Source organism: Astatotilapia calliptera, chromosome 14 (genome assembly GCF_900246225.1).
Source record: "Astatotilapia calliptera chromosome 14, fAstCal1.2, whole genome shotgun sequence".
NCBI classification, from domain to species: domain Eukaryota; kingdom Metazoa; phylum Chordata; class Actinopteri; order Cichliformes; family Cichlidae; genus Astatotilapia; species Astatotilapia calliptera.
Genome location: NC_039315.1, coordinates 19,238,594 through 19,265,731, shown reverse-complemented (window position 1 = coordinate 19,265,731; position 27,138 = coordinate 19,238,594). Strand labels below are relative to the sequence as shown.

General features: G+C 44.1%; 1 protein-coding gene across 5 annotated transcripts; it reads left to right on the top strand.

Moving 5' to 3' along the window:
* Positions 1-287: 287 nt before the first annotated feature.
* On the top strand, positions 288-26,321 carry mettl16 (methyltransferase 16, N6-methyladenosine). 5 transcript variants are annotated; one of them, XM_026192172.1, is made up of 10 exons: positions 288-365; positions 1,357-1,493; positions 12,070-12,257; positions 13,217-13,357; positions 14,526-14,641; positions 14,842-14,984; positions 17,791-17,860; positions 19,335-19,424; positions 24,887-25,060; positions 25,155-26,321. In XM_026192172.1, exons 2-10 carry the CDS (start codon positions 1,366-1,368, stop codon positions 25,773-25,775), a joined length of 1,671 nt encoding a protein of 556 aa, XP_026047957.1. In that variant the 5' UTR covers positions 288-365; positions 1,357-1,365; the 3' UTR covers positions 25,776-26,321. The 5 variants fall into 5 exon arrangements, with proteins under 5 accessions (XP_026047957.1, XP_026047958.1, XP_026047960.1 ...); XM_026192173.1 differs by lacking the exon at positions 288-365 and adding an exon at positions 372-496; XM_026192174.1 differs by lacking the exon at positions 288-365 and adding an exon at positions 996-1,088.
* The last annotated feature ends 817 nt before the right edge of the window (positions 26,322-27,138 follow it).

Here is a 27,138-nt window from a genome sequence, read left to right as displayed (position 1 = left end):
TTTTAAACAATTTGCAAGCAGCATGGTTGTTGGTGCTATACAGGCTGGCCTGAGTATTTCAGAACCTGCTGATCTGCTGGGATTTACACACACACACACGCACACAGACACCTTTAGAGTTTACAGATGATGGTCTGAACAAGAGAAAGTATCCAGATGTGTCAGTATGTCAAAAGAGACATAGGAAGGCAACAATAACTCAAACCATCCCTTACAACCAAGGCAAGCAAAAGACCATCTGTGCTGTAGCAGAAGACCACACCTGGTGCCACTTTTGTCAGCTAAAAACAGGAAATTGAGGTTACAATTTGCAGTCTTATCAAAATTGGACAACAGAAGACTGGAAAACATTGTCTGGTCAGAAGGTGAGTTCAGACGGGAACAGGTCTGATCCTCCGTGGATTCAAATAGAGCAATCCTGCTTTGTAGTTCAGGTTGGTAGTGTTGTAACGGCGTGAGGGATGTTTTCTTGGTACACGTTGGACCTTACTACCAGGTGAGCATTGTTTAAACACGGCAGCCTGTGTGAGTATTGTTGCTGACCATGTGTACCCACAGTGTGTGCCATGTTACAAAGTTCAAATCATCCGCGACTCGTTCTCTATACTAAGGCATCTGCATGCCAATCCAACAGAGCACCTTTGGGACGTGCAACCAAGAAATCTGCAGCAAGTGTGTGATGCTGTCATATCAATATGAACCAAATGTGCACGACGGTAAGGAGCAACCGGGGAAAACGGTACACGGGAAACGTAAAACAGACCAGGGCTCAGGACTGAACATAATGAAAACGCTAAACACGATTATTTTAATTATTTTTTTATATTTGTTTTTAATCGAATTTAAATGTATCGATACAAAACTTAAGTGATTTTATAAAACTGACATAAAAAATTATTCCCTAAAAAAACCCCACAAACAGACAAAAAAAACTTTTACCGGTAGAGGCTCGAAGCTAAACACAGTTTCGGTGACGTCAACGCGCAGCGACGTGGATATGTGACGTGTGCGTACAGGAAGTGAGCTGCAGAAAGTGGGAAAACGTTTGTGCAACGTGATCTGTGTAGTGTTTTTCTCCGCTTTAAAAAGTAAGCGAAGGTCAGGAAATATTAGCAGCTACAGGCTGAGCTCTGTGACGGTAAGCAGGGGCAGCTCCGCTAACCCCGTCTGTCTGTGCTCCTTTAAAAATGTCAGACATTTGTTTTTCTGTCTAACATCAACTTTTACTGCTGTGAGTCCGTGTCCGTGTCTGTGTGTGCGCTCGTGCAGCCTTAGTATTGCTGTTTACACTGCCGATGTCAGTGATCCAAAAGTGAAAGTTCAGCACTGTTGATGTCACCTCATGTCCACCATCAGGGCTCAATAATGGCTCTGAATAAGTCCATGCATCCTCGGAACCGTTACAAGGACAAACCACCTGACTTCGCTTATCTGGCATCCAAATATCCAGACTTCCAGCAGCACGTGCACACAAGCCTCACGGGAAAACCTATGTAAGTACCTGAGACTGTCCTCCGCTCTGTGTGTGTGTGTGTGTGTGTGTGTGTGAGTGAGAGAGAGATCCGTGGCACTAATAATCTCCACTCTAGTTTCTTTCATAATTGCACACATTTACATGCAGTACTTCCAGATTGTGCACCTCACTGGAAAATGAAAACAAACAGTGTGATGCATCTTTGCATCTTGAGGCTGATCTCTGAAGAGTGAGTTGTCTCCTTGCTGCCTTCCTTTCTCCTTTTCTTTCTCCTTTCCTCCCCTCCCAGCGTACCCAGACATCCTCTGGGTCTGTGGCCCGAGATTTCTCCTCTCCTTGCATTTTTCCTCCTTATTTCAGAGATTTCCTGATTTACAACAAGCCAACTGGTCCGAGTGCAGTTAACACCTTACAAAACAAGATTGTTGGCTGCTTTGTTAACAACAACAAAAAAAGATTTCATGTTGAGTAAATTAAACCCCACATAGGGCTATAAATATTTCTGGTCCTGGTGATTTTCGCTTAAGCTGGCACCGAAGATTTTTATATGGGCTGGTACTTATATACTGCCAAGTGTCATTCACCCAGTCTCACACACACATTCATGCACCAGTTTTATCTGTGCTCAGGTGCTTTATCTAATATTCACTCTGATGGATGCATCTTGCTGAACCAGAGGAGCTGGGAATCGATCCCTCTGACAGACAAACCGCTGCTGCTGTACCCGTATGCAGGAAAACCCCGAGTTTTATAACAGTGACTTCTGTATTCTACCAAATATATTATTTAATAAGAATTATATTTTTAAAAAAAACAACCTGGGAATGTCTCTTGGAGGCATTTCTAAACAACTGCGAGATCATCAGTTCGAACAGGAACAACCCAGGAACCATTAAGGCTCAAACTGCAATAAACTGGAAAATGCAGGAACATCAGCATCGCTGTCCACAGTCAGAGGGTGCTGACCAAGAAAGAAGTCTCTGCTCGAAATTGACATCTTCAAGCTTGAATGAAATTTACAGCCTTGCACACGGACAAGCCAAAAGTTTTATGGTCTTTAAACGAGACAAAGATTGAGCTGTTTGCAACATGTTTGCTGTTTGTCTTTCCCCTCTCTGTTTCCTGTCCCTCTTCACTGCTCCACTAGCCAATTAAAAAAGGAAAAAATGTGAATAAATAAACAAAAAAAGAAGTAAATCAGAGAACCCTGTACGCACTGTGAAGCACGGTGATGGTAGCATCATGCTCCCGGGCTGATTTGCTGGTGGTGGTGCTGATATAGTAAACAAAGTGGAATAATGAAGGAGGAGGAAAACCTCAAGTCTCCTTAACTTGGACACAGCTCAGTGATCCAACAGGACAATGATCCCAAACTGATTTTGGGATGGATAAAGCAGGCTAACATTAAGCTTCTTTAATGGCCTTCCCAACGTCCCGACATCAACCCTTTTGAACATTTGTGGATTACTCTTAAAAATCGGGAAACCAGCATATTTTAAATGAACTTCTTTTACCAAGAAGCGTGGTCAAATATCCAGCCAGAATTACGCCAACAGCTTGTTGATGGCTACCAAAAGGGTCTGGCTAAGGTGCAACTTGGTCAGGGACATTAAACTAAATATTAACAGGAATGTATGAATATATTTGAGCCTGTATGAATCCTTTCAACCCTGCATGGATTAGACAAAATCAAATAAATCCAAACTTGTACACCAAACTCTTGTTTTGTAAAATCTTTAAAGACACGTGCTTCAATTCAAAGAAATCATTGAAACCCCCAAGTTACCACGGCATTCAAGCTGATGAGTGAATGTGAACCTCTGACCACAGCTGTACGATACCTACCTAGTTTGCACTAATTGAAGCCCTGAGGAACACATTCAGCTCCTCTCATGACCCAGCTGACTCGCTCTGCTGGTTAACGCTCTTTCAGCTTCTGGCAGCAGCAGGAGGAAACCTGGACGAATTAATGGGCCCAACGTCAAAAATTTTCTTCCTCTTCACTCTGTCCTCTGTGCATGTACGAGTGGTTTCAACCAGACCCACAATTTAACTCGAAATAGGTTAGTGTGCCAATCAAAGAAGGCCGGCAAGCTTCCTGTGTTTTCCTCCAACTGGGCACAGATTTTGTGTGTGTGTGTGTGTGTCTGTGTGTTGCTCAGTGAGATCGAGCTGCTGAGAAATTTAGAAAAAGTGCAGGCTGGAGAACAAAGGAAGGGTACGTCTGGTGGGATTGGTGGTGTTGACGTCAAACAGTATGAGCTCATGATTGCAGCTCTCCATCTCTGATTTTCCTGTCTCGTTTCTGCTGTGCGCGCGCTTCGTTCTGTGGTTTCCATCCAGCGTTTGCCCTTCAGTGCTCGCTGTGATGCACTCAATTCCAGCGAATTGCTACCTTTTGATATTTAATAAATATGAATGCAAAACAGATCAAGGTAAATGTCTGGGCTTCTGCTTTTATTTTTAATTATGAGAGCACGTGTGGAGTGAAAATGTAGACTTGTGGGAAATGTTATTAGATTTTTGGGTTGATAAGTTGGAGGGGATTTTATTTGTGTGCCACCGTTTTAACACCAACTGTCACATTGTTTCACTACAACGAGCACGGCTGTTAACTAAAACTGATAACTCTTGCACATTATCAATCTTCTGAATGCAGCGATATAGGATTTTCACATTGAAACCATAGGTGTGTCTGCTTGACAGGATTTTTACAAAGCCTTGCGGCCTGTTTCTCCACTAATTGGAAGAATTTCATTTTGAGAAGAGTGAATTTACTCCCCCTTTTAAGAGGCTGATTACTAAACTTTAGAGCAGATAATTATGTTACCATAGGTTTTGTTTTTTTAGTTGAGATATCAAATAAAACACGACTAACGTTTGAGTGACGGCGAGTGTAAGAGCTGCCAGTCATTGTTGGACTTCTCCTTTGTTTACATTAAACAGGTAGCACAGATGAATGCGGACGCAGTGTCACTGCAGTGAGTCCGAACATCTGTCTGTGGCTGCGAACATGTTGGCGTGGGCCGTCTGTAGCGGACCGAGTGTGCGTGGGCACACTGTAAAACCCGACTCGATGTCCGCGTGTGACAGGTGTTAATTATCAGTCTGCGGTTCCCTGACAGACGGACAGATGACAAACAATGAGGCGGCGGTGTTCGAGCTTGACGCTCGGCATGAAAATCATATCTGGACAATCAGGGGATGCGACAGCTTCTCCTGCTTACGTGTGAGATTTTTGTGACAAGACCCGATGTGAGCGGACACACGCACACACGAAGAACTGGTCGCTTGAATTTAAAAAACAGGCGGCCCTCCGCTCGCCTTTGAAAAAGAGGGCTCATCTCAAGCACCACCATCCTGAGATAATATGAGGAGAGAAAACTTGCATTAAATCGTCTCAACTGACACTAAACACACTTGGCTTGATAAAATAAGATGCCACTTAATCACCGCAAACTAGTGGCTTAATCATACAAGTCGGTCTATAAAAAAAATCAGTGGCTACTTGGTGATTGTGTTTAGTGTCGTAATATTCTTGAATCAACGGATCCTACCTCAGTTTTCTTCTCCAGTCAACATCAATATGCTTGGATACGTCACTCATTGAACAGCCAGCCTTCTCAGTGATGACCTGCTGTGGTTCACCCGTCTCGTGGAGGGTGTCGATAATCGTCAAGTCAGCAGTCTTACTCGTGATTGCAGTTGTGCGCACAGAGCTAGAAGATCTGTTTAAACTGTGTTATATAATAATTTTTTTTATCAAAGTCTAAATTAATGATCTAATTGTTTGCAGTGCTGGATTTCTGATTTTTATGAGCTGTAAGCAGTAACCATCTTGATGAAAACAAGGAAAGGCTTGAAGTTTTTCACTTCAGGTGTCATGAATATCAGATATTAATATAGAATATGTGAAAGTCACACTGTTTAACTGATTAAGAACAGTTGCCTCAAGGTGCTTTGTGTTATAGGGTAAAGATTAGCACGAAAACCCTCCAATAGTTCATGAACGGACGAGTGAGCTGTTGGTGACAGTGGCACAGAAAAAACTCCCTTTTAACAGGAAGAAACCTCCAACAGAACCTTAATCAGGGATGGGCTGGAAGGAGAGAGCCATCTAATTATTCATAATTAGATACAGTAGTTGGGTATAAACACAAGCAGACTGAAAGGAAGGTCTAAATTTGACGAGATGTGCTATTAAACAGCGAATGGAGTGTGTCGAAATGATGCGTCGTGTGGACACGCATCATTAGATTAGCATGTTGGCGTGTGCCATTGGTTAATTTGGACTGAAGAGAGTATTTGGTCATGAAACTGACGAGCTGCAATGAGGGGGCGTCTGTGGCACACTGATGTTCATGAGGCATTGCAGTTAATGGGATATAAGCAGAAGAATTATGGAGTTATAACTAGGCCTGCAGGATTATGGCTAAAATAATATTTTCCACAAGTTTCATACAGAAGTAAATGTTTAACTTCAAGGGCGTTTGCACTGCTGGCTGGACAGAGCCCGTTGGAGGTGAACCGAGCCTTTGGTTAAAGCCGAGCAGATGCGTGAGACCTTGGTGGTTTCACGTGCCCCACTGTCGGGTGAGTCCTTGCAGTGGATGGGACACGGCTGAAGATGGGGTTTCTTTGTGAACAGATGCGCGTGAACAGTGTCTTAGTCATTTAGGCTTACCTCATGGCCATGTTGTTGAGGCTTAAGGATGTCCTGTGATGTATTTATTTATTTATTTATTTATTTTTAATGAAATAAAAATCTGATATTTTGTTTCTTTTCTGCCCGACACCTAAAATTTCTGTAGGAGTCACTGACAAGTTTTTAAGGCAGCTTGAAACATGTGACGACTGGAGAGATTCTGGATTTCTGGTTAGCCGTCTGCAGGAATTTGGTTCTTCCTCCCCGTCAGCCTGTCGCTCCATCAGCGGAGGGATTAGTGCGGTTTTGTACTTTTCAATGAATTCATCTTCTGGGTTTTTAAGTATTTAAGCACCGAGTTGGGGGATGAGAGTAATCTTGGGGAGACACTCACTCAATCCTCCGGGGAGATATGCCTCCCCTCATTAAGGGATCGTCAGTGGAGCGGACTGATAGCAGCGGGCAGAGAAGAGAGCTCAGACCAGAGGCAGCACGAATTTGGTGGAATTGACTGGAAGTGAAGCGAGGAGAAGATAAACCCCAAAATATTTTAAATGTTTCGGGCCTTTTTCCAGATTTTGATAGGAGAAGGGGGGGCTCTGATCAGGCAGATAGAAGGGTGGGATTAGGAGGCATGAATGGTTATTAAAAATTCAGCAGCTCGGGTGAGATTTAATTTAAAAAATGTTCAATTTTCACACCAGTTTTGTTCAAAGATGTATTATTTAACAGATTCCTGAAATGGGGGTTGGAAATGAACCAATAATTAACAGCTCTGATCACTGCAAATTGATAAATGTAACCTTACATGGATCTTGCACCTGTACCGCTCATTTTAGTGTCTGATCAGGGAAACGAACCACTTTTCGGTAAGAAATGATCGATTTATTAGGGAGCACATCAACATTTCATCCTCAAAGAGGATGTTAGAAGTAGGAAAAATGGACAAGCGTAAAGATTTGAGCATGTTTGACAAGAGCCAAATTGTGGCTTGGGGACATGTCAGAGCCCAAGCTGCAGCTGTTGTCGAGTATTCCCGGTCTGCAGTACCTATTTAAAAAGTGGCTCAAGGAAGGAACAATGGTGAACCAGTGATAGTGCCATGAGTGGCCAAGGCTCAGCGATGCAAATGGGGAGCAAAGTCCGATCCAACAGACGAGCTGCTGTAGCTCAAATTGCCAAAAAAGTTGATGCTTGTCCTGATAGAAAGGTGTCAGAACACAGAGACTCACAGTTCGTTGCATATGGGGCTGCATGGCTGCAGAGAACACCTAGTATCAGGATGCACTATGGAAAGCAGGCGAGCCGGCAGAGGCAGGGTGATCATTTGGGCAATTCTCTGCTGGGAAACATTTGGTCCTGCCATCCATGTGGATGTTATGTTGACATGCACCACCTATCTAAGCATTATTGCAGACCATGTACACCTTTTCATGGAAACGGTACTCTCTGATAGCTGTGGCCTCTTTCAACAGGCTAATGCATTCTGCCACTAAAACAAAAAGGGGAGGTGTTTACTTGGCCTCCAAATTCCAGATCCAGTTAAGCATCTGTAGGATGCGCTGGACTAGCAAATATGATCCATGGAAGCCCCACCGTGGAACTTAGAGAACTTAAAGGATCTGTTGCTGACATCTTGGTGCTGGATACCACAGCACATCTTCAGGGGTCAGGTTATAACGACACCAAAGCACAGTACGGCGTCTTTTTTTTTTTCCGTTAGGAAACGGCGAGCATGATGGCCATGTTAGCGCTTCACTCTGTCGTCCAAATGTGGTCACTTCATGCTCCAGCCTAAGTGCTGAACTTGAGTCCTCAAACCAGTGGTTGGGGGCTTATGGAGTACATCCATCTTTCATATACAGTCTCTACAGAACTGTATATAACTCTAACAATGGCGTGTTAGGCTTCCTTCCCTCCTTCCTTCCACTCACCTTTCCCTAGATGTTCTCTGCTAAACATAAGTGTTACATGCATTGTTTCATATCAGACTATCTGCAGAATTGCAAAATGAAACAAAACGCGCTCAGAGAAATTCATAAGCAGGTTATCTTTAAATTCACGGTGAGCTTCTTGTGACTCTTTTATTGCTGCTCTTGTGAGGACTCAAAAAAAAAAACCCCTAAAACTCATGACGTGAGAGAAGTTGCTGCAATTCAGCACAAAATATGTCCCAGTGCACTCAGATTGAAGCACCGTGAAGGTCGTGTGTGTGTCTGTGTGTGTGTGTTTGTGTGTGTGTTTGTGCTTTATTGCTGATCATGGAGCTTGCTGTCTGTCTCAGCACTAAACGCCTTCTCACCTCCACATTTTGACCTGAGCCAAGAACTTTACTGCCCTTCAGCACTTAAATTGTCTTTCTTTCTCCACCTCCTCTCCGCCTCGGTTAAGTCAAATGCAACCAAAACACGACTAGACTCCTCATCGGTCCTCCCGGTGCTGTTTTTATATGTCGTCTACTCTTCTCGTCACAACTTCTAAGCTCAGATTTGTCCCACGTCGCATCCCGTCGACCACGTTAACGGCGTAGGCACGCAACGGTGAACCTGTAAATCGCGGGCACGCTCACGCTGCTTCTGGCATCAGCCATTGCTCCAGCGTGGCCGGATTTGCGTGCTCTCCTCATCTGTTCAGTAGGTGGGGTTGCCATGGAGATGTGGCATTTGCAGTGCTGCTGATGGGAGTGATCGGTCTGCATTGCACACACACATATAAAGAGCTAAAAATAGAGGGCTGGCTCCCTCTCTGAATATTGATCCTTATCTAATGATGCCTCAGAGGAGAAATGAACAGGGGGCAGAATCTCTGTGCGCTGGACAGATGAGAGAAGCCGGCTTTCATTTTGGGAACGTGCGAGCGTTATGCTGATTTATCACTTCACCCTCATTAGCCGGGGCTGTTTTTAAAGTGCAGAGTTCTTCACTGGTTGGTCATCTGCAGTTGTGTTGTAGCTCAGAAGAAGCAGGTGTTGGCTTTCTGTGAGAGGTCAACAGCTGTTCACAACTGGACCATTAACCTTGTGTGTTCATTAGGTGTAGAGACACTGACTAAGATTGATGTGGGGCCGTGTGGGTGCGTTGCGCCTCATCAGGGGTCTTTTGTCTTTGCTGCCACCTGAATGAAGATGCAGAGTTCTGTGAGAAGTGAAATAAGATGCATTTAGAAATATTTTAGTGGCATTTTCTGTTTTTATTAGACCCCTGACAGCAAAGAAACGACAGGAAACGAGGAGGAAAAGAAGCACCTAAAGGAAGCTGATTTTAGTAGAGCAGTGTGATGTTCATAGTTCAGCTGTGGGTTAACAAGTTGTTAGTGAAAATTAAAAACCATGAAATGATAAATGCATCTTCACCTCTTTGATAGTTTTGTGTGTTCTCTGCTAATGGAGCTAATAAAGGATGAACTGAAGGACTTTTCCTTAGTGTTTAGCCCCCGTGAAGAGCTTTTTATTAAGGCTCTTATAGTTCGGTCACTTCCCTCAGTTAGGAGCCTTCCTGAGTAAAATTAACCTATTTGACCGCACTCCTGGAGAACTGCACATCGAATAAAGGCCTGTCCAAGGTTCGCTCTTTTTTTGACTTGTCACGTTCCTATTTTGCCACATTTGATGGTGTCGAGTCAAAGGTTCTATAAATGACCACAGTTGACCAAAGTGCTGTACAAGTTGTACAATAATATACACTGTGTATAACAGTCACTAAACCAGCAGTAAATATACGATAAAGTTCAAAAGTTGGGACTCTTGCCTCATTGGCTCTTGCTCTCCTGTTGCTTCTTTTCCACTGGTACCCACACCACTCAGCTTGATTCTGTCTTTGAAGTTGAGCCGAGATGGTAGTAGTGGAAAAGAGGCATAAGTCCAGTTAATACTACCTACTGGAAAACAGAACTCTTCTTCACTTCCTGCCATTTTCAAAGGAGATTATGTAGCCAGTGACAGAAATGTGAAGTGAAGGTTCACAGTGAACATAGATGGTGTTATTATTTTGTCATCCACACACAGTGGAGTCAAAAAGACTTCCATACTGCCACATTATGTTGCTCTCATCTCTGTTGGTCAGTTCAGTTAGTTGGAATAAAAGAGTTGCACACAGCCAGAGCATGTAGTTTTGTCGTGGTGCACTTCAGTGTTGGAGCTACTGGACCTCCCACACTTGGTCCAAGTCAGAGTCGCAGAACCTATTTTTATGCATACATCCCGACTTGGTCCAGGTCTGCTGTGTACCTCTTTCTGAAGATGATGGTTTGTCAAATCTGTCATACTCCTGGTATTTTAAGTCTAAAATGAATCCTTTAGTGATGACTAAACGGTGCACATTCGGAGAACTCACAGGACCTTGCAGGATTTTCACCCACACTTAAACGCGGAGGTTTTCTGGTCATCCCCCTGACCTCTGACCTCTGAAAAGCCCAGGCTGGGATGGACTCTTTATTTAATGTGAGGACGTCAAAACTGAAATGCAAAACATTTCAGCCGTTTATGTGTAATTGAATCCTGAAAACGGCGACAATGAAAACACAATCAGCGGCTGCCTGCTTTTGAAGCCGCAGAGCCGTTTCCACCATCACTCGGCGCGTTTCTTCTGCTGGAATATGCTCACACCGACACTGCGAGGTGCCAGACGCTCGCATCGCGAGGATGCGTCTAATTGCATCTGCCGAGGTGCGAAAGAACTCTGCAAAGCTTTAATTACACCTATCTCGCCCACTCGTTTTGTCTGCCTGCTTGTGTGACAGCTGAAATCATTAAACACGGCGAGAAGGAGAAGACGGGCGAGCCGAACGACTGGGACCGAGAACTGGGAATAAAAAGTGGGAGGTCTGAGTTGTGTTGAAAATGTGAAACTCATTGTCATCAGCAGGGGATTGTGAGTTGATGGGCTGCTTATCTCCCTTTTGTTTCTCGTGCGCAAGCGTGTGTATAACGTGAAGTAATGCGGTTCAGTGCAGGGAGCTGCAGGAGGCCGGAGCAGCTGAAGGTTAATGAAGTGCTGTATTAAGAGCAGTTTGGTAAATTGCTGTCAGATGGGCCACGCGGTGAAATGAGAGGATCAGCAAGAAGCTAAATTGAAATTATCCTTAAAGGAAAATTGTAGTTTCTTTCAAGCTTGGCTTTATTTTCGGTCACCATTCCCACTGGTACTCACTGGAAGTGCTGTACTCACCAAATGCTGAGGAGAGGGCGGTGAGGAGCAGTTAACCACTTTTATTCAGGATTAAATGAAGGTGAAGAGCAGAAAGGTGGACCTGTTAAGCTAATTTCCACCAGCCATGCATGATTCACAGTTTAGAATAATCTTTCATCTGATACGGAGCATCAGTACGGCTCTTCTCATTCCCTCTCTGATTGAAACAAGTCATTTTGGCTTTTTTCTAGTTGGGTACTTCTAGCAAACAGAAGGTGAATAGAAACAGCTTTTGCAGATAGGATGTAACGTTAGGACGAAAACCATTCATCAAATAACTCAACTATAAAAGGAAAAAAATCCTCAATGCAAATGTTTTACTTTGATGTTTTCTTTAATCCACGACTCTGTAAACCGTGAGCTCAGGTGGAGAGAAAGAAGAGTTTTTTTTCAGCGCCTGCTACTGTAGAAAGAAGCCTTTAAACCTTACTACGATATATCCCTCAGACCTAGTTGGAACTTTTTAAAATTTTTGTTGAAATAAGGAGTTTTCTGATGAACTGCACACCCGCGTTCAAAGCCACACTTCCACGCATCAGACTTCACCCTCACTGTGATCAGCAGGACTCGCAGTTATTCACACTCATGACTTAACTGGTGTCTAAAACGTCTGTCTCTTGCTCGTTTTGTGAGTTCTCGATGTAGAGGGATGCATATTTCACCACCTAGCAACAGATGACGTATGTCAGATAAAGTCCGATTCCCACAGCTGCTCTGAGTTTGAAACCTTTTACTCATTTAGTCGCATTTCTGATTTTCTTCAGAGTGAATTTCAAAGAGCCGGAGGCGGTGCGAGCGCTGACCTGCACCCTGTTAAAGGAGGACTTTGGTTTGGCCATCGAGATCCCTCTGGAGCGACTCATACCCACCGTCCCCCTGCGCCTCAACTACATCCACTGGGTGGAGGACCTCATTGACGGCCAGAAGCAGCCGCGCAGGGGCATTGACATCGGTACGGCCACCAGTTTCAGTCACCTTCAGCGCACGTGTGATGTGATAGTCTAGTTAAGCTGCTTTGATTGGTTTATAAGACGAGAAATCAGGCTTACTTAGTCACTTACTTAACTTAGTTCAAACATGGTCATTTGCACTTCCATCACTCACTGTCAGACTCAAAATATAAGGTCATCTGCACTGACCCAGTGTGTCAGACTTCACTCTAATGCATATGTGTTTCAGTTCTCACCAGTACCTGTACATCTGTGTAAAATGAACGTGCTTCTCCTTTAAATGCTGCAGCAAACCCCAGCAGCACATCTTTAAACATTAATAACCACAGACGGGGGGGATTTAAATGTTAATGCCGCTGCTCTGATTTTTTTCTTGATGTGGCTCGCCGCTCGGCACAGCACCTGAAATGTCAGTTGGCACTTCCAGCAAATGAGCCCAGTCATTCCCAGTTTTCCCAGCACTCGCCAGCCTGATCCCCAGTCACACGTCATTACTTGTTTTTCATTCTGTCGCTCAGAGAAAACAAGGTCTGACTTTAAATGTGTTTTCCTGCAGGTGTGCTTCTCCTCTGTAGTTCCTCAGGTCACTGATTGGTGACCCCGAACCTTTATGTGAGCCCACTGAAGCTGTCTGCTGCTGATGGATCACCACTGGGTGTTTCCTTTTCTAACCGAGGCCATCTCAACTGAATTATGTGGCTTTGGTTCTTGTTAGATGGGAATAATTTAATAATAGCTGCTGGATTTGACATTTATTGACCATTATGTCCACCAAGTCTAAGATAATTCTTTAGAAACGCATCATGTCACACTTTGGGACCTCCTTCCTTCAAGACAACAAAAACATTGCGGCACATTTTCATATTGTTCAGTGACAGCTATGATCAGTCATCATTGTGAACACATACATCACTGTCAGGCTGCCAGTAACGTGTGTGTGTGTGTGTGTGTTTTTCATCAGGCACTGGGGCGTCCTGTATCTACCCCTTACTGGGAGCCACAATGAACGGCTGGTACTTCCTCGCCACAGAGGTGGACGACATCTGCTTTGACTATGCTACCAAAAACGTGGAGCAGAACAACCTGTCCGACCTGGTCAAAGGTGCGTTTGATCTACTCAATGTGAAGGTGACTTCATCTTTAGATATTATACTACTACGCTGGAACTCTCATACACTGTCTCAGAGATGATGTTTTATGTGTGAGCTGCAGCACTGAGGATGAATTCCAGGATACTGTGATTACTAAGAAGTGGATTAATATGACAGCAGGAAGAAGTCAGCTACCATTAGCCACCACAAGCTACTGGTCACGTCAGGTCAGCGTGACTTTGGAAATAAAAACAAAACCATTTTGCACAAATGTTCAGTTGGATGAAGGTTGATCCCACTTTTCTGGTCATAATTCATGTGATAGTGATGAAAAGGTTTAAACATCAGATATCATCAAAGGTCCAGTCTGACTTGAATGATGTGTAATTCGGAACATCTTGGATTTCACCTTCTACCTGTGGGTCTGATACAGCCTGGAGACAGATTGGTTTGTTAGATGATGAGGTTTGCAGGGCCAGTGGGTAGTTTTTCGGGGGCTTCCTGTGCGTCTAGTGGTCATTGTTTATGATTGTAGATGATGCCGCTATAGCGGCTCTGACCAGCCAAAAATTAAGAAGCTGTAGGTTGCATGGTGCAGGCTTGTTCTGGCAGATCCCACAGATGTTCCACCGGGTCCTCTGGAGTTTGGAGAGCAGGTTTGTTGTATTGCTTGTGCTGTTCCTGAGCAATTTTTGCAGTGTGCTGATGTCCTGCTCGGAGAGGCCACTGCCATGAAAGGTATACGTGGTTTGCAGCAATGTTTAGGTTGCAGACCGTGCACCCCAAAGTGTTCCAGCAGGAAACAGATATTTTCACCAGTCCTATTTTTAATGCTGTGGCTGCTTTGTGCAATTTGATCACTGATTGTTGCTGTAAATATTTCAGCAAGTCCTGCCAAAATCTCGATATCCTGCCTCGAAAATGCTTTGTTTCCTGTTGTAGTAAATAGGATGTCTTTTTGTGACACTTAGCCGGACAAAACAGGGACGTCTCGCTGGAAGAGTGTCGTATTTAGCCTGAGCTGAGACTAAACTTGTCTCTGCTCAGCAAATCTGTGGCTGACAGGAGTGCAGCACACAGTGACTCGGGTCCCATTTTGTATTGACAGTCATACATTTTATTCAGCTTTTACACACTTGTCTCACATTAGTGTTTATTTATTTATTTTACCTTCCTCAGTCGTCAAAGTTCCTCAGAAGACTTTACTGATGGATGCCTTGAAAGAAGAGACAGAAATGGTGTACGACTTCTGCATGTGCAACCCTCCATTTTTCGCCAACCAGCTGGAAGCAAAGGTAAAAGTTCACGTTTAAAAGTAGTTTAAATTCTGGAGCGTTGTCTGCTTTGACCTTGAAGTTTCTGACTCATTGACAGTAAATGCACTCGTATACTGACCGGAGAGGCTCCAGCACCAAACACAGTGTGTTTACGTTTTAGTAACAGGGCTCTAATAGGATTTTATTGTAATCTCTGTCTGTCTTGCTGCCCTCTCCAGGGGGTAAACTCCAGAAACTCACGCCGACCTCCTCCCAGTTCAGTGAACACGGGCGGGGTGACGGAGATCATGGCAGAGGGCGGAGAACTGGAGTTTGTCAAGAGGATCATTCATGACAGCCTGCAGCTCAAGAAGCGCCTTAGGTGAGGAAAGAGGACTGTTTTCTTCTTTTCTTTTCTTTTTAAAGGTTGCACACGTATTTGTGTGTGTAAAAACACAAACGTCATTACAACACAGCCACATATTTAAATTGGCGGGTGGATGTAGATGAGTGCTGCACTTGTAGTTGCTCTGGAGAGGCTTGGAGAGCTTTAAATGGCTGCAGTGAAGGGGAGACTCGGAGAGGTGAAATGGGCAGATGGGCTGCTGCACATTGATGGAGCTGTCACCCACAGTTGCTTTAATGATTTTGGCACACGTTGACTCTGTGCTGTATCCGGGAGCCCACAGGGAACAGCTGTGTTTGGGAGGGTGAGGGTGGAGGGGTCGGATAGATGGGTGGGGGTGTCTCAGGCGGCCCTCGCTTTACCCTCCCTCGTTACGGGGCTGTCACCGAGGCAGCCGAGCGAGACCCGGGCAGAGGGAGCTGCAGAGTGGTGCTATTAAAACTGATTAGACGTGTCACACCTGCTACACGGAGCACTGTGTGTGTGTGTGTGTGTTTGCAGAGTGGAAAGATGAGCACTCTTGAGTGGGACTGAAGTTAACACCTAGTTGCTCTTGTGTGGCAGTGTTACACTAAAAGTCAGAGCGAGCCGGGTTTCATTTCGCAGGTTTGAGGCTCCGGCCAAACCAACCGGAGCCGACTGTCACTCCCAAAACCACGCTGGGACACGAGAGCCTCCAGGTGTCCATGGAAACACTGCCAGCCTTTTCCGATTGGTCCTTCGAGACGCCCCCATTGCCCCGCTCTGCTCCTCTTTCCTTTCTTTTCACCAGAGGGTAATTACTGTCAGATAAGGCGAGTTTAACTTTCAGCCAAATATCCAAAAGTGCGGTTAGATTTGAGGTAATGCTCCTAATTCATCACGCCATTGATATGAAAATTACCGTCTCTGGTAATAAGACTGTAATCACGTGCGAGTGCTTCAGAAGAGAAAAGACTGAAAGTGGAGGCTGATGCAGCTGCGCTCTTCTCGAAGAGGCTGCTGGTGGTGCATTCGGGGATCTCTCCTGGGCGTTGCTCCCCACTGTGCTCAAAATTGGAGAACATCTGTGAATATTAGAGCTGTTAAATATTTCATCGTGTCACCTGAGGCTGACGGGCTGCTCCTCAATACCCCTTCAGCCCTGGCTGTCCTCATGCCTCTTTAACATGATTACATGTCAGTGTCCTTACTGATTGTCAGTCACAAGTTAAATAATGTGTCAGATTAAATTTTATTTGGGTGTTACAGGAGCTTTTTAGCCAACTACAGTCAGGAGGCAGGTTTGACACAGTTGAAGTCAGAGCTTTAGGAAACTGCATCTATGTACATGTCTATTAAAAGCTTTCTATATTATAATGAAATAATAATTATTATAATAATAAGGAAAGTAAGACTAAAAGATGTTGAGATGGTTGAATGGTTCACAAATTGCTAGTATCTCACTATAATGATCATAGAGTATTTATGTATGTCTGTATGAACTCCTCCTTAATGGGGGAGCCAGTCACAAAACCTACGTACGCAACTTAACGGTGTCCAGAATTTCTATTTTTTTGTGTGTGACTACCACATTACGCTATTCCAAGTAAATGTCAAACCCAAGGTTCGCAGTTTTAGGTTTTGCTTTCAAATTGAACAGGTTTCTCAAATAAGATGAATGCATGTAATAAATACAGGAGGGAAACAAAATAGCACCACAGGCATGGCAAAAAACGCTTGTAGGGAGGGTTTGTCCTAGTGTTTGTAATGTAGATAGGAGCCATGTAAGGCTGTAAAAGTCATTAATAAAACTTTCAAATGAATTGAATGTTACATCTGACAGGTAGCCAGTGTACTGGCCTTTTTTATTCAAATCCTGGGACTTTTTTTTAATGAGCTGGCTTTTTTTTTAAGGAGATGGACTTTTGGCTGGGACCCAAGCAGTAGGGCTGCACGATTAATCGTTAGAAAATCGCGATCTCGATTCATACTCATGTGCGATTTCATTTCCAAATGACAACGATTTAAAAAAAAAAAGAAAAAAAAAGACGACGATTGTACCGCATTTTGATCCGGGACGTACTCTGCATGAAAACAAGCGCTCACTCTTCCTGCTCAACAAATGACAAGGGCGGAGCCTTATACGTCATTGCGTCGATTACTACGTCAAGTTGAATTTCTAGTGAGGTGTGCATCAGGTTGAAATGTAGGAAGTTTTTACAGTCCTGTGAATAACTTGGCACCTCCTTACTGCTTCCATAGGAATTAAGAGGTTAAGTAGCAGCCAGGTACAGATTATCAACTGCAGTTGGTAAAGTAATCATCCACAAATCTGAGCGCCTCTATAAAAGCTGAAGTTTTGGCAGTTTGCTGGTTTGGAACAATAGTCTGCTCTAGTTTTTAAGAGCTGAGGCGATAAAATGAAACCCTGATGATGACCCTAACCCTAATAAAAACATCACACACACATGTTTTGACTACCTCTGTCAAATTGACCAGCCGTCCTTCCAGGCTGACTCCCCGATGTGTTTCTTTCCTCCGCCTGCCCCAGCTGGATGTTGCTGCTCATTGATCAAGTCCAACCTCACGTCTTTATCACACAGCAGTGATTATTGATCAGGCGTCCACCACGGGATGACTTCAAAGCAGTTTTTCCTCTGCTGCAGGATGTTTTTCTGCCTCTCGTATTTTACTTTGTGTCGCTCCCCTGAGCACTCCCCCTCTCCTCATTTGATCTGTGCTCGAGGGTTCACGCCCGGCTGTTGGCCACTAACACCTCCAACAGACACAGTTTGGTTAATATGGATTCTCCTTTCTGCAGGTGGTACAGCTGCATGTTGGGAAAGAAGTGCAGCCTGGCACCTTTGAAAGAGGAGCTGAGGAAGCAAGGGGTGAGTAGCCAGCGAGACCCAGAACAAAGAGAAATTTACGAATACATGCGCAAACACGGTAATCAGTGAGAGTTACAAAGCAGGCACAGCTTTGATCTCAGTTTGTTCATGCAGAGACACGATGCTTCTTGCAGGGCTTGTTAAAACAATCTTTGCCACACCCCCGTCGCCCAAGCTACCTTTCTCCTATGTATTGATGTTTAAAGGAGGCAATCACCAGCACCAGCTGAGCACGCTCACAAACGAGCCATGAATGAGCTGATTTCTGTTTGCTGTGCATGACTGAATCACACGCCTCTCAGTAGCTAACATGCATTAGCGTCATTAGCCTGACTAATAGCCCAGCACATGACTCCTGACTGCTGCGAGCCTGCAGTACCGCGCCAATCTCACAGACCGCCCGGCCCCCGCCCCGCACCTGCCACCCCTCAACCCTCCTCCAGGGTGTCGCTGCTCATCAGAGTGAGTGCAGCGTTGGCTAACATCCAGGAAGAAGGCTTCATTCTGAAGCGTGTGTAAAAAGAAACCTGCGCTTGTTAATATGCTAATGCTTTCATCACCAATTACTTGAGTCATTCTCCAGCGTGTCCTCAGTTTTCGTTGTGTTTTTAATTTAGCAAATGTGACTCATAAAAACTCATCTCACCCTCAGAGCTGTCTGACCTCTGACATATAAGATAAGTGACTTCCTCTTATTTTCTGAGAAAACCCCGACAGCAACACAGTGGATTCCCACATCCTCCTTATGTTCTCACATACTGTCAGAGACGTGAAGCCAAAGGTCACACTGGCAAAACATCACACTGTCAGATTCAGTCACTGCTTTCTAGAAAGACTAAATTCCTAAATTGTTAGTTTTGATCGCAGATACCGCACACACCAATCAGTCACAGCTGCCAATCAGCACAGAAACTCCAAATGTTTTTATAATGATGGGTTTTGTTTTAAACAAAATATTGAATCGGTGCTATGGGAAGGATTTTATTTGGATAAAATAACTGAATACTGATAGTGAGACGGATACGTGTAGATATAAAATGACAAGCCTCTGTTGCAGGAAAATATTTGGATTTTTCTGTATTTAGCCATAAATGATCATCAGATTTTCACCTAAGAGTGTTTTCACACCTGCACTCTTTATTCCATTTAAAATCATTTTACTCCTCCCTGCGATTCAGTGTAATTCAGCGATGGTACACAAACATTTTTATTTTAAAATGTTTCTTTTTTCACATCTAGTTTCAATTTTTAGTTTAAATTAACTATCATAAATTTTGTTTGTAGAGATGTATTTTGCGTGACTTGGACTTTTTCTCTTTCCAACAAATATTTTACATGTGATCAGTTTCTGTGGTGTATTTTCTTTATGAATTTATCGTTTTGATGATCTCAGGTACAGCCTGGTCGCCAGAGTACTGCAGTGTTTTCATGCTGTGCACTTGTTAACTCCAGACTCCTCTCTGTTTTTGCTCAGGTGCCTAAAGTGACCCACACTGAGTTTTGCCAGGGGCGGACCATGCGGTGGGCACTGGCTTGGAGTTTCTATGACGACGTGGTTGTTCCGGTGAGTTTGTACAGATTTATTGTTGTTGTTGTTGTTAAATGTCAGTAACAGAGGATTACCAGGATCAGGATTACATATAAAAGCAGGTTACCTGCTCAGCTCTGAGGAGCACATTTTGCTCTGCTGCTGGATGTTTCCAAACCCTCTCCTCAATAATGCACCACCTCTGTCCCTCTCCAGACTGGATCCTCTTTCCCTGCAGCCTCGTTCCATTATGTGCACTTACTCCGTCCTCTGGGGAGATGTTTATGTGATTTCTAACATGCTGTAGCCAGGCAACAGTCGCCAGGGCAGAATTGTGCGCGCACACTGTACCGCAGGCGTGTCTGGATTAGAGGGTGAGATTTGGAGTTAAACAGACATGAAAGCATTGCAGAGAGAGATCTGGAAATGATGCTGCAGTGCTGATGAAGTCAATCAAACACATAAATGCAGGTGAAGCAGAGGGCTGTTTGGTGGACTGTTTCTGTTTTTCAGCAAAAAAGCAGTTGAGCAGAATGATTGGCCTAATTTTTCTCCAGATACCATCCTCCACGTTCACACTGCTCCAAATCATCAACAGGCAGAGCCCCTCGAGCACATGTGGGGTTACGTAGCAGAAGTTCACGGTCAAACGCCCAATTCTGCCTGCATGAACCTTTCTATGGTCATCTGGTTTATGTATATAAGCATGGGAGAGCGCATTAATGTTAAATGTAGACTAAAACATATGTGACATATATGATCTGTGACCTACTTAACCTCATTATTACCTGTGGTGACTTAATTCATGTCTGGTGTAACCAGAAATGTTTGCAGTACAGTTATTGAAGTAGTGGAAACCTCAGGATTCCTAAGGATTCTAATCCAGGAAGAAATAGATTTTTGGTCAATTTTATTTATTTGTTGTTTTTGCATGTCATTTTCATTTGGTTCCCTCATTTGGAAATAGCTTCAGTCTAAAAAACAAGATAGGAGACGTGTTTATGTTTTTTAAACACTTGGATCTGTATGATGTCAGTGAGAGCTTCTTCCTCTTCTGCACTGTGATCATCTTCCATCTCACCCTCTGTCTAACATCCTCCTGTCACACCAACCCTGTGCATGTCCTTAATCCCGACATCCATGAATCTTCTCTGAGGTCTTCGTCTTTACCTCCTCCATTTTCATCATCCTTTGTCCAGTATATCCACTATTCCTCCTCTGCACATCTCCGAACCCTCTCAACCATGCTTGTCTAACTTTGTCTCCACACTGCTCCACCTAAGCTGTCCCTCTGATGTATTCATTACTATTCCTGTCCATTCTGGTCAGTCTTCAGCTCAGCCTCCTGTCTTTTTGTGCACACATCTCAGCAGGTCTCACTGCCATCCTGTAACCCTTCCCTTTTACTCCTGTCACAAATTACCTCCGACACTTGTCTCCACCCTCCCCACTCTTCTTCACCTCTGTTGCTCTGAATAGTTGATCCCAGGTATTCAAACTCATCGACTTTTACTATCTCTACTCCTTGCAGCTTCATGGCTACACCCGTCTCCCCCACCATCAGTGACACTCTCTCTGTGTGATGCCACTGACTGCAGATATCATTAATATGGTCAACTCAGAAACATAGCACTGACTTTTTAGCAAAGCAGCTCCACTTCCCTTTTCAGACCTACTATTTGTGAGGTTCAGCCAGTCAGGAGAAAACTAGAAACAGACCAAGGATGGAACTGAAAGGCTGAACCGAGGCTCAGTATAAAGGATTATTTTCATCTGTGAATAATGCAAAGCTACTCTACTAGATTAGAGTACTATGGAGTTGGAATCAAGTGTAATGAGTCCCCTTTAAACAGTTTAGTTATTTTCTAATTTATCCTTTTGACTCTGGAAACTAGCCGTGGCTGTTTGATTGGAGTGTCAGCTTGATCCCAGTCTTTTTAGCTTTTCACTGAGTTTTGTCTTCCTCCTGTAGTCCGATACAACCAAAGACCGCATAGACAACCCTTCCCTCGTTTGTTTTTTCCAACCAGTACACACAAATCCACACCGTTTTCAACATATGAAATAATACGAGCTGTTGTTATTTTTAGATTCAATCTTATTACAGAGAGAGGACAAAATGCAGGGGTTGTAGTGAATTGAAAGGAAACTACATTAGATAGAAAGACCTTTTGAATGCAGACAAAAGAGGAGGAAGCACATCCAGCACAGGCCGACAGAATAAAAGGACCTGTAGACAGAGACGACTGCCAGGCTTTATCTAAGCCCTGAGGCCCACTGTTGCTCATACAAGCCTGTAGCAGCAGGAGGAGGAGGGATCAGGAAAGTCCAGAATCCAAGCTGGGGTTTGGGGACCTGACGGAAATCGGGGGGTTGGGAGGAGGGGGGGGGGGTGATCAGAGTATGATTTACAGTTTGCCTGCAGGTGAGACTGGCAGCAGTTTGTTTCTCTATGGTGTGTGTGTGTGTGTGTGTGTGTGTGTGTGTGTGTGTGTGTGTGTGTGTGTGTGTGTGTGTGTGTGTTCATGGACTCAGGAGGTGAAGATTGATGATTGAACATCATTATATGTGGAGAGAACAGCTCTTGTTGGTTTTAACTCTAATTTTAAAAATCGTGTGTGTGTGTGAGAGAGAGAGAGGGCATGCAGTGAGGTTGTAGTGGGTAAGTGGGATTAATAATGGAGTGAAAGAGCAGAGGAGTCAGAGGAGGATGGGATTCAGTTGAGAGGTGTGTATGTAAACTCTAAATGTGGGTTTTGTGTTCTTTCATTTGTAAGTCTGTTTGTGTGTGCACGTGTGTGTGCGAGATTCTGTGTCAAGGATGCTCGGTTATGAACAGACAGGTTTGGCTTGATGGATTTTATTGATTTCCTTGCACAATGAGCTGCAGAGCGTGCAGAAAAGAGGGAGAGACGTCTGAGGCAAACAATAAGAAATAAAAGCAGCAGCCAGACAAGGCAGCGCTCATTGTCAACCCATTAATTACACGTGTCCATCTCCTCTAAATATGCATCTAAAAGCACCGTCATTTTAACTAAAAATCAATAGATGATTGAGACAGGGAGTGAGCACCAACTCTGCTCTTCTTCTTGAATGTGCAGCAAATTCGGCGATTATCACTGAGGAACTGTAAATGATGAAACATCACTCACAGGCAACAATAAAAATCTTCAGTGACTCTGAGAGTAACTGAAACTTGACAGCAGGCGAGTGCAGCAGAGTGAAGGTCACCCTCTGCTCCTTCCCTCAGCTGTTTGTAGGTCAGTTGGCCATGCTGTCTGCTGCCTCACTACTGCCGCAGACCCCCGCTGTCTCCCCGCTTTAAGCCAGCCTGCAGTGAGTGTAGCGATCACAGGTCGGCTGCAGTATGACTGCTGCAGAGCCTCAGTACTCCGACACAGTTGGGTGATGATCTACATCGCCATTATAGCCTGACATTAAAGGGAATTAAAAATTTCCGTTTGATTTATTGCAGGCTCAGGTGCAGCTTGCATGATTTGAGCGCCCTCTTGTGGCACTCTGCATTTATTTTTTTTCTCTTTAGATTTGTTTTTGATGCAGAGATATAACTGCATCATTTTACTCATGCCATTCATTTTATGTAGTATTTTTAATGGGCGACTGCTGGGGAATGCTCCAACCCTCTCCGCGAGATCGTTTTAGGCCTAAAATGAGCAAAAACTGTATCTGAGAGGTTAAAGAGTAAGGACGAGAGAGTACAAAATGTGAGGAAGTGTTCAGCAGATTTTAGTGTTGGTAGCAGGACAGTGCAGCTACTCTGAAGGCCAAAGGAAAAAGACTCAATCCAGTAAAATGTCAGTTTTCCTCCTCCTTAAAGGTCAACTGTCTGAATGCAGCACAGATGTTGATCCTTTTAAAATTTAATGCCGACTACAAGTCGCACTGTGATACGGAGCTACTTAACTTTGACATCCAGTTTGGTCTACAATATGCAGACCAGGGGTGGGTGACTCCAGACCTCAAGGGCCGGTGTCCTGCAGGTTTCAGATATCACCCTGGGTCAACACCCTGAATCAAATGTTTAGTTCATTACCAGGCCTCTGGAGAACTTCAAAACATGTTGAGGAAGTCATTTAGCCATTTAAATCAATTGTGTTGGATAAAGGACACATCTAAAACCTAGAGGACACTGGCCCTCGAGGCCTGGAGTTCCTCCACACCTGATGTAGACTGTTGCATGATATTTCCTTGCATGTCCCCCTCAGTGCTGTTATAACACAGTTATTGTCTGCATATTCATGAAATGACATTTTCCTGTAGTTGCAGAAAGAAGTGCGTTACTATTAGTGCGTTCTTGATTGAAGACTTTACAGATGTCTGAGTTTGCCAAAAGGATTTGAAACAGCTCACACTGTGTAAACACTGCCCCCTGCTGGCAGCTGTGCTCTGAACTCATACAGTTCATTGTCTCTTATTACTAGGGATGGGTATCGTTTAGGTTTCATCCGATACTTTTGAAACGGTGCCGGTGCTTAAAGAATGGAGAACACAAACTTTGTCCAAAAACCTCTTATGTTTTTATTTTTAGCAGTCTTTTTTTTTTATGGTGACTCCACCGTTGAAAATGGATGGAGATCTTTGACTATAAATTTTGTCACTTCCCTATGAATTTTGTCCACTTTTTCTTCGGTCGTTTTAGGCTTTCTGGCCAGGGTGAAGGGAGTATCTGCCATCAAACAAGAAGACAGCTGCATGTAACTACAACGGTGTTTGCTAGTTCACCTTACATGCATTAATTTAATAACGTGGTTAGCCTACTCAACGTAAATTACACACGAACAACATTAAGCTACTCACGCAGAGAAGAACGACTGCTGCTGCATCATCATCCGTCATCATTTCTGCTACACTGGCAGGGCTAGGGGCCAGGACTCTACTCTTCGGGTTCTTGGGGGATGTTGCTAACTCCGCGTCCGATAACAGGCACCACACCCGCAGTAGATGTGCATGGTGTGAGGTCTCGCAGCAAGCTATCAAATACGGTGCATTTCTCGGCTTTTAAATAAAAAACGCTATGCATTGCCAGGCGTTTCATCAGATTCGAGGTGTTACCTCATTTGCACAGTATCAGCTTAAAGCACTTGTTGCAGGCTGCTGAGTTTGCATCTTTTGCTGTGAAGTACAGCCAGACTTTTGACCGCTTTGCCTTGGGCGTTTTTAATCTGTAGCTCTGCTCTAAAAGAACGTACGTAGTGGGCCCGCCTACTGTCCTTGGAAAGGTAAAATGATTGGCTAGAATCCAAAGTGTATGACATCTCAGGAAAAAAAAAAAAAAAGCACCGAAATGTGTGGTGCTTTTCGGTCTGGTTACTACCGTTTATGTCAGAACCGATGCCATAATGGCACCGGATACCGGTACCCATCCCTACTTATTACTGTGTGGATTTGAGTATCCTCAAATCTGGTTCCCCTGTCCTCAGTAATATCCAGTACAGCTTGCTGTCTAACGGTGTCTGACTGGCTTTGTATGATCTCAGTCCCCTCCCAGTAAGAAGTGTAAACTGGAGAAGGCCCGGAAGCCGCTGTCGTTCACAATGCCGGAGGCGGGACTGAAGGAGCTCCAAGCCAAGGCCTCGGCTTTAGGCTGCACGTGCCGCAGCCCTGTGGACAGCCTCACCGTTCTGGTCGAGAAGACGCTCAGTGAGCTGCGGGTGAGCTTCACTACTGAACATTGTTTTATGTATAATAGATTTCACTGAAGTTTTGACTGCACTGGCCAACTGTCTCACGTGTGCGGCTCTGCAGGTGCTGCACAAACGTGTGCCTTGCAAAAAGGAGGAGCAGAGCCTCTTTCTGACAGCTGTGGAGAACACCTGGATCCACGGGCGTCAGAAGAGACGTGAACAGACACGTCAGCTGCGAGAGCTCCCCAGGGCGCCACACTGTGCCGGAACCACTTCACAAACCACCGTGACCGCAGGTGCTCCAGAAACATGCCTGACCTCCCAAAACCAACTGACCACCGCAGAAAACAGCAGCAGCCAGAACGAGAACGCTGAGAGCAAAAGCACGCCTGCAGACAAGCCGGGTAAAGAAGTCACAGAGAGCATGACTGGGGAACAAAAAGAGGCCCCAGAAAAAGTAACAGGCGAGGATGTGGACATGGAGTCCTCTACCTGCACAGGAACGGGGCAGGAAGCAGACCTGAAGGAAACACCTGCTGCAGCGAGCGAGCCGCCCTCGAAACAACCCGTGAGCCCCAGCACTGTCAAACACTTCTTGTTTAAGTGTCTGCTGAACGTGATCCAGGAGCAGAGTGACGTAGTGATCGAGATGCACTGGGTGGAGGGTCTGAACAGAGACCTGATGAACCAGCTGTGCACTTACCTGAAGAACACACTTTTAAAGACTGTCGCAAAGTCCTGATCAGCAAGTCGAGATCTTTTCTTCTCAAAAATTAAAAGCTTTATTTTTTAGACATGATTAATGTTAGGCTGTGTGTTGGGAAGTTTATTTTGTATAGCTTCTGAAAGGCAATTCTGTATTGGCTGTTTCTTTTAATTCACTTTTAAGATTTTGTATTCTAGAGGCAAAAGTCTCCTTTCCCCCCGCTGAAAAAACACAAGCTTGTAAAAAAAAAAAAAAAAAAATCCAAATCAACTATTTTAATTAAAATACTTATTAATATACTATACTTCATGTCAACCGTACAACAAACAAACCTTCATACATAACAAGAATCTCTATCGCAACAAAAGTAAGGAGACACCACCTTGTAGCGCTAGTCACCAATTGAGCTTTACAAGTTAATTGTATTGAGCTGGAATCTTCAGGGAAATTACTCCGAACACTCCAACCAGTGATTCATTTGGCCTTGCCAATAGCTGATATACTCATGGAATCACCCAACACTGCATATTGTGTGTTATAAATTGCAAAAATATTTGGAATAAATTTACATTTTTATACAGATTTTTTTCCCTTTCCCATTTTTACTGAATTGTCTTTAATTATGTAGTACCTGTAAATATCCACAAGAGGGCAGCGTCAGCTTGTCCTGTGTGTTATGATCCGTTGTACTCGTTGATCTTTAATTGTTCCTTTGTTAGAGATTGTATTTTAGACTCACTGTCGCTCCAGTCTGGCACAACTGTTTTAAATAGACCCACAGACCGTGTAATTCAGGAAGTTCCTGGAGCCCCTCGGTCTTTCCTGGAGAGCCTTTGGTATTATTACTCTGCTGTACCCGGCTGACTTCCTCAACAGCATCGAGTGAATAACAGGAAAACATTCCCAAAATATGCAGGGCCACGTGTACGTATGTGCACATTTTCTGTTGTCATAAGCAGAAACGCGGTTCCTGCTCGTACGACGTGTCCTGCGGTCACGGCCGGACTTTGACTCCGGCGACGCATGAGTCATGTGATATCTGCTGAATAAAGGGCAACAACATTAGAAGCTGGCATTTTTGTTCTTTTGTTTTTGGTCCGCTGATACAACATCTTTAAAGATTTTTAATATGCTTAAAAAACTTCCAGTAACTCTCTCACTGTTATTTATGTTGCTGTCATAAAGATGACGTTTCCTTTTTCTGCAAACCTTGAAGGCTTAGAAATCAGTGGTGTGACTGGAGTTATTACCCTAATAAATCAAAAAGACCTGAAGTGACTAGCTAATCATTTCGAAGTTATTTATAAGTCCAGCATTTAATTTGCTGCCTCCAGCCACTAAAATAGTTTAATTTATTGCTTTTTCTTTCCCTCTTTACTATAAAAAAGCACATTTGGGT

What these genes read in the sequence shown, in the direction of transcription:
- mettl16 (XM_026192172.1), top strand. Translation starts at nt 1,366, where the DNA reads ATGGCTCTGAATAAGTCCATGCATCCTCGGAACCGTTACAAGGACAAA. An exon ending in GCGCAGGGGCATTGACATCG is followed by an intron (nt 12,258 to 13,216) that starts GTACGGCCACCA and finishes GTTTTTCATCAG; the next exon opens with GCACTGGGGCGTCCTGTATC. An exon ending in AGACGCTCAGTGAGCTGCGG is followed by an intron (nt 25,061 to 25,154) that starts GTGAGCTTCACT and finishes GCGGCTCTGCAG; the next exon opens with GTGCTGCACAAACGTGTGCC.